The 7,856-nt window shown below is 41.4% G+C and overlaps 1 protein-coding gene across 3 annotated transcripts in view; it reads left to right on the forward strand.

Moving 5' to 3' along the window:
* The first annotated feature begins 336 nt into the window (after window positions 1–336).
* The window catches only part of SULT1C2 (sulfotransferase family 1C member 2), a 21,639-nt gene continuing 14,119 nt past the window's right edge, over window positions 337–7,856 (forward strand). The window contains exons 1-4 of one of the 3 annotated variants that reach the window (XM_037742969.1): window positions 337–422; window positions 1,126–1,329; window positions 6,278–6,450; window positions 7,162–7,293. In XM_037742969.1, coding sequence (XP_037598897.1) covers window positions 6,300–6,450; window positions 7,162–7,293 — 283 coding nt within the window. In that variant the 5' untranslated portion in view covers window positions 337–422; window positions 1,126–1,329; window positions 6,278–6,299. Of the gene's footprint in view, window positions 423–899; window positions 1,330–6,277; window positions 6,451–7,161; window positions 7,294–7,856 lie in introns of those variants that run through there. The other 2 variants (XM_017541120.2, XM_017541119.2) reach the window with 2 other exon arrangements.

The raw sequence follows: 7,856 nt of genomic DNA on the forward strand, positions 1-7,856 counted from the left end.
CACGAATGTGGAGGAAGCAGACACTAGCACTTTCTGCAATTGTAGAGACTGTGGCCCATGCAGACAGCAAAGGCAGGGAGATGCAGCATGCCATACAGCCTGGCTCTGATATTGGCAGACACCTTAGCAGGCTTAGGGACTTTAACTGCAGAGAAAATGTGAGTTAGCACTAAGAACCGTGAATCAGTCCTATGGGGCTGAAAATTGACAGCATTGGGATAAGTGGAACTGGGAAGACAGCAAAAGTAGAAAATGAAAGTTCAATTTTTAAAAAAAAAAAAAAAAGCTCTTTGGAAATGAGGAAGAAGTGGTGTCAGCAAAGAAACATTAGGATGTACAGGGTCAAAGAAGACAAGGGAAAGTTTGGCAAGAAGCGCAGATGGGGTGGCGTTATGCTTAAATTCCAGAAGGAAAGCACCGGGGTAGGTACAAGGTTGGGGCTGGCAGAAGAATAGCAGTTCAGTGATCATTAACTTGGTCCGTTTGATTTCCCAGGTAACCAAAGACACCATGGAATATAATCTGCCTCCAGGAGAGTGTACCTTTTGTACAACAAGACAAGGTGGAAATAAGTAGACACCTAAGCTCTAGACTTTTGCTCTATCCTCTCTGCATTTTGGTGTGGATTTCTTCCTAAACACAGTTTGGGAATAAAGGAAAGAAGAACCAGCAGTTTTAAGCATGTGCTACACAGTGTGTTTATGAACATTGTTGCTTTCAATCTTAAAGCATGGATTGGAGACAGGCAGTATTACCCACACTTCATAGATGCAGAAAGTAAATCTCAGGCTAAGGATGGAGGAAAAGGGAGTTCATCAAATAAGCAGGAGCCTATCTGAAATCTGATGCATCTGGTCCTAGAGCCAACCTTCCATTTCCCTCCAGTCCCCACCTGTTTAAGCTTCTCTGCCAGTGGGAGGAGGGAGAGCCAGAGCAGCCTACGGCCAGGAGAGATGTGAAGAGCTCTAGGTGGTGGCCAAGAGGAGGAGGAAAGTGTGCCTTTAGTTCATATGAACTAGAGGGAGCTGGTATTTGCACAGCAGTCAGGGTCACATGAGTGATCATGGTACAGCGAGAAGTTCTCCCTCCCAGGGCAAGGTCACAGTTTGTTTCTGTTCAATCCAGATTCTTCCAGTAAAAGCTTCAACTTCCCACACTGAAGCTGAGAGCCTCCCAAAGTGCTGGCTACCTGCTGAGCGCCCCTGTAACTCTGAGACAGTGGTAATTTGACCCTCTGCAATTGCCGTCTGCTTCCTGCCAAAGTCCTTTCCGTGACTGCTGACCCTTGGGTGTGCCTTTGAGCTGCTGACTTCCAGCTGGAACTTGAAGGTAAGAATACGGCTTAAAAGAAATTCTGTACCTAACTCGTTAGTTTATTTTTTAGCCTTTAGCCACATAGGTGTGACTTTATAGATGAATTTACTGAAACCAGAAAAGATCCTCTGATAAAATAATATAAAAAGAACTTTGTAACCAACAGCCTCCAGCCTAAAAATTCAGACCTAGAAATTCAGGACCCCAGCCAATCACCTCCCAAAGCTCTCTACCCTATAATACTATCTCTTTCTTCCTCCCTGATCTTTTCCCGAATACCCTCCGTGTCCCATCCTCCTCCAGGGCCAGCTCAACTTCTCTGGCCAAGACTATTTCTACTTCCATGAGAGCCCTCCTCTTACACCAGCCTTATAAGCAAGTAATTGTAAGACAGGAAGTAAGAACTATAAAATTTGCATGCAAACTACTATAGGATCCCATGGAAAGGAGTGATTATTTCTGTTTACAGAGTCAGGAATGCCTCCACAAAAGTGGTCATAGGGATCTGGCCTGATGGGATGAAAGGTTCCTGCTGGCTGCTCAACAGGAGATGTGTGTGTCTACATGCCTGCCTCTCCAAAGGCAGGAATCATGTGCTGATGTGCCCCAGCAATGAGAGAACTGGGGAAGTTGAGAAAGGCTTGGAACTTATCCTGTGGGAACTGGCAGGTCCTTCGGCTCCCACTGCACTACTCACTTGCCTCAAGTCTCTTGCTGCACCTCCTTCTCCAAGCTTTAGCCAGGTTCTGTCACTCCCCATGCAGGCTTCCAACAAGAGCAATACAGTGGGATGCATAGTACACTGGACAGCCAAGCCCTTAACCACCCTGGTCTTCAGCAGCAGCAGGTGCCCTTCCACACATGTTCACAGTCATACCCAGGCCTTCAGTCATCAGCTACCTGTGCAGAGCACAACACCTACCACAGAGATGGCCAATGTGTTACGTGAATGATTCTCAGGACATTATTTCCAGGCCAGAGACCTAAGCTCACATGTACACCTGCCTACAGACCCCTTCCATTGGGAAGTCCCACAAGTACCTCAGACTCAACCCCAGAATTGGACTCACCATCTCCTTGCCCCCACCCTATACAGGACATTCTCACTGTGTCCTCACATAGTCATTCCTCCATGTGCACACATCCCTGGTGTTGCCTAGTGTGTCCTAATCTCCTCTGATTACAAGGATACCAGATTGGATTAGGTCTCATCCTAGTGGCCTCATTTTAACTTAATCGCCTCTTTAAAGACATTATCTCCAAATACAGCCACATGCTAACATACTATGGACTAGGACTTTAACATATGAACTTAGAAAGACATAATTCGAACCCCACTAATGTGTGTCTTAGTCCATTTTGTGTTCCTGCAACAAAACACCTGAGGCTGGGTAATTTATAAATATCAGAGGTTTATGGGCAGGCACAGTGGCTCATGCCAATAATCTCAGCACTTTGGGAGGCCAAGGCAGGCTTATCATCTGAGGCCAGGAGTTCAAGACCAGCCCGGCTAACATGGTGAAACCCTATTTCTAATAAAAATACAAAAATTTAGTCAGGCATGGTGGCATATACCTGTAATCTCACCTACTCAGGAGGCTGAGGCAAGAGAATCACTTGAACCCAGAAAGTGGAGGTTGCAGTAAGCCAAAATAGTGCCATTGCACTCCAGCTTAGATAACAAGAGCAAAACTTCATCTCAAATTAAAAAAAAAAAAAAAAAAGAGGTTTATTTGGAACCATGATTCTGGTGGCTAAAATGTCCAAGAGCATAGTGCTGGCATGTGCTCACCCTCTGGTGAGGGCCATGCTGCATCAAGACATGCTGAGAAGTGGAAAGGCAAGCAGGCATGTGCAAAGGGACCAAACTCACCCACTTCTGGGAGATGGCATTAATCTACTCATGTGGGATCCACCCTTATGCCTCAAACACCTCCCACAAGACCCCATCTCTCAGTACTGCTGCACTGGCAGTTAAACTTCAACATGAGTTTTGGTGGGGACTATCTACATCCAAACCACAGCAGTACCCAAAAAGTGTTTCGTAGTTTTATGTTTACATATACGTATACTTTTTGTTCATAACTATGTATAAACAGTTTTCTATCACTGCCATAACAAATTATCAAAAATTTAACAGCTTAAAATAACACAAGTTTATTAACTCACACCTAACAGGTGTCTCTGGGTAAAATCAAGGTGTTGGCAGGGCTGTGTTCCTTTCCAGAGGCTCTGAAGAAGAATCCCTTCCAAGCTCATTCTGGTTGTTGGAAGAATTCAGATTCATGTAACTGTAGGACAGAGGTCCCATTTCCCAGTTGGCTTCATTCTGTGCTTCTGGAGGCCATGCCTTGTCTTGTTTTCCCCTTTGTCTCTAAGCCAGTAATGGCAAGTTGAGTCATTCTCATGCTTCCAATATCTCCAACCACTTCTTCTGCCACATGACTCTCTGACTGGCTCTTTTGCACCCTTGTCAACTTTTAAGTGTCCTTGTGGTCACATTAGGCCCACCTGGATAATACAGGACATGCTCATTGCCTTAAGGTCTTTAACCTAAATTCCATCTGCAAAGCCCTTTGCCACAAACTGTAATGTATTAGGAATTAGGACATGGACATCTTTAGGGCCATTATTCTGCCTACAACAATATACATTTGAAAAAGACTGATAGAAGTACATCAAAATAATAATAACTCTTGTTTGGTAGATGTTTTCCTTGTACATTTGGACTTTTTCCAAATTTTCTGCAATGTATACCTTTAAATTCTCCATTAAAAAAGGGGGCAATTTTTAAAAAAGGAACATAAGACTTGTAGACAGATTTTGGCTGCGATCCTGGACAAGTTATTGATCATGTGACTCTCAGCTTCTTCACATTTATGAGGTGATAATTATTCCTTCTTGATAAAATTGTCATATGAATTAAGAGAGAAAAAGAAAAGTCCATGAAGGACCTAACAGAAGGCCTACAAGAAATGTTTGTTCTTATCCCTCCTCTGCTGAAGTTGATCATACCGTAATTTCAGGAGTACTATCCAAACTCCATCTTCTTTAACATATTATAAATACAGCTGCTTGTCACATTTGAAAATTTTCAGAAATAATTTCTCTTCCATTTTCTGAAAATTGTCTTCATCTTAAAGGGCTCAGCTCAATCTAGAAGCAGAAGCTACCATGAAAACTGGCCTTGCTAGAGGATGAATAAAAACCTGGCTCAGTTATTTCATAAAATGGATGAGAAAACTAGGTGCCCAGATTAGCGAGGCCAGTTTTCATGGCCTCGTACTGTTACATTTTCTGTAAGGACCCTTTCAGATCTGAAGTTCTATCACTCATATTAAGCAAAAGCTAAAATAAATTAATGTATACCACGCACACAGCCCAGCGATGACAAATTGAAGTGTTTGATAAATGTTAGCTTTATCAAGTAGCCAGTTATCCTTGAGTAATTGTGGCTTACTTCTTCTGCTTCCTCCTTTTGGTGCATTTAAAAGTCTTCCCTCAATACAACAATGACAAAAAATCATACACATACAAGGCAAAACTGGGCAAAAGAGTTATTTCTACAAATGGTCAATAAGTACATGAGAAGATGCTTAACATCATTAGTCATTAGGGAAATGTGAATCAAAACCGCAATGAGCTGTGTATTATCCCACACCCAATATGATGTCTATTACCAAAAACAAAAACACAGGAAACAGTAAGTGTTGGTGACAATTTGGAAAAATTGGAACACTTGTGAACTGCTTGTAGAAATGTAAAATGGTGCTGCTGCTGTGGAAAATGGTGTAACAGATCTTCAAAATATTAAACATAGAATTACCAGATGACCTAGCAATTTCACTTCTGAGTATATACCAAAAAGAATTGAAAACAATAATTCAAAGAGATATTTGTACATCAATGTTCACAGAGATCTAATTCACAACAGCCAAAAGTTTCCATCAACAGATGTATGGATAAACAAAATGTAGGCTGGGCATGGTGGCTGACACCTATAATCCCAACACTTTGAGAAGCCGAGGTGGGTGGATCACCTGAGGTCAGGAATTCAAGACCAGCCTAGCCAACATAGCGAAACCTCTTCTGTACTAAAATTACAAAAATTAGCTAGGCATGGTGGCAGGCACCTGTAATCTCAGCCACTTGGAAGGCTGAAGCATGAGAATTGCTTGAACCCTAGAAGCAAAGATTGCAGTGAGTCGAGATCGCGCCACTGCACTCCAGTCTGGGCAACAAAGTGAGACTTTGTCTCAAAAAAAAAAAAATATATATATATATGTATATATAATATATATATAAAATACATATAAAATATATTATATATAATATAAAAATATATATAATATAAAAATACATATAAAATATATATTATATATAATATAAAAATATAATAAAATAAAAATATAATAAATATAATAAATATAAATAAATATAAAATAAATATATAAATGTATATTTATAAATATATAATACATAAATTATATATTTATAAATTATATATTTTTAAATCATAAAAATATAAAATATATAAAATGTGTATTTATAAATATATAAATAAATTATATATTTATAAATTATAAAAATAAATATAAATAAATAAAATAAATATAAATAAATAAAATAAAAATATAATAAAAAATATATAAATATGTATAATATATAAAAATACATATAAAATATATATTATATATAATACATAAGAGATAGAAAGAAAAATGGTGGTTGCCAGGAGCTGAGGAAGCCTCAGGAACTGGAAGTTATTGTTTAACAGATACAGAGTTTCTATCTGGGAAGATGAAAAAATTCTGGAGATGGAGGGTGATAATGGTTGCACAACAATGTGAACATATTTAATGCCTCTGAGCTGTACACCTATAGATGGTTAAAATTATCAATTTTATGTTATGTGCATTTTACCACAACTTCTTTAAAAATCTCCTCTATTCTTTTCCCATAGGGACCCCCAACCTTGAGACACTATGGCCCTGACCTCAGAATTGGGGAAACAGATAAAACTGAAAGAGGTGGAAGGGACCCTCCTGCAGCTTGCAACTGTGGACAACTGGAGCCAGATCCAGAGCTTCGAGGCCAAACCAGATGATCTCCTCATCTGCACCTACCCTAAAGCAGGTGATTGCAGGGCAAGAGGGACAGCAAAGACATGCTGAGCCTGCATGGGCTGGTCTCTTTTTTTTTTTGAGACGGAGTTTCGCTCTTATTACCCAGGCTGGAGTGCAATGGCGCGATCTCGGCTCACTGCAACCTCCGTCTCCTGGGTTAGGCAATTCTCCTGCCTCAGCCCCCTGAGTCGCTGGGATTACAGGCAGGCGCCACCATGCCCAGCTAATTTTTTTCTGTATTTTTAGTAGAGACGGGGTTTCACCATGTTGACCAGGATGGTCTGGATCTCTTGACCTCGTGATCCACCCGCCTCGGCCTCCCAAAGTGCTGGGATTACAGGCTTGAGCCACCGCGCCCGGCCGGGCTGGTCTCTTAAGTTAGAATTCCCCTTGATAGGAAATCTGCTCCTTCTTATTGTTCCACAATGGGGTTCGGGGCTCGGGGCTTAGGCAGGATACCTGATCTCCCTGGGTTTTCCAGAGAAGCTGCTGTGCTCTGCCATGCACTGCTCTTGGGTGGGCTGAGCCTTGCCTGTGCTCCTCCACTCCCTGCAGAGATCCAAAGTCCATCCCACGTGGACTTCCATCACTCATGGTTAACAGGATACTGACCCGAGGAGAGGTGGATGGAAACACCAAGCTCCACATCCCCTTTGTTTACTCAGGACTCTTCAGGGAAGATTGTCTAGCAGGTTTCTGCTTCTCTTCCTTCTTTTCTGAGCCTCAGGGACAACGTGGATTCAGGAAATTGTGGATATGATTGAACACAATGGGGATGTGGAGAAGTGCCAGCGAGCCATCATCCAACAGCGCCATCCTTTCATTGAGTGGGCTCGGCCACCCCAACCTTCTGGTAAGAGCACCTCCCTCTTTCTTTCCTCCTGCTTTCTTTCCCTCTCTTCTGTTTCCCCCTGTCTTTTCTCACTTTCACCTTTTCTCCTCTCTGTCTCTCTCCCTCTCTCCCTCCTCTTCTCTCTTTCTCTTTCTCTCTCATTTTCACTGTCACATGTTTCTTCTTTTTATCTTCCTCTCATCCTCTATCTACATATTATTTAATATTTTTTACCGAAAGTGAATCGCCAAGTGAAAAGGATGTATGCTAGGGTCAGATTCTGCCTTTTCTTCTTAAGCTCTCCCCCAATCATGTGCAACTGTAGAACATACAGAAGATGTAAAAAAAACTGTAAGCCATTCACTCCTTCTTCTCTCTGTACCCCACCCAGATAAAGCTCAGTGCACCCAGGAGAGTATATAAGAATCGATAATTCACACACACACTACACACACACACACACACACATGCACACACACACACTCCAATGCATTTGAAACCAATTATTTCTGTTCAATAGAGAAGCCATTTTCTGGTAATGCTCACCTTGGAAGTGTTTCTCTTCACATAAAAAAAAAAAAAAA

This window comes from Cebus imitator, unplaced genomic scaffold, assembly GCF_001604975.1.
Source record: "Cebus imitator isolate Cc_AM_T3 unplaced genomic scaffold, Cebus_imitator-1.0 Scaffold131, whole genome shotgun sequence".
NCBI lineage: Eukaryota > Metazoa > Chordata > Mammalia > Primates > Cebidae > Cebus > Cebus imitator.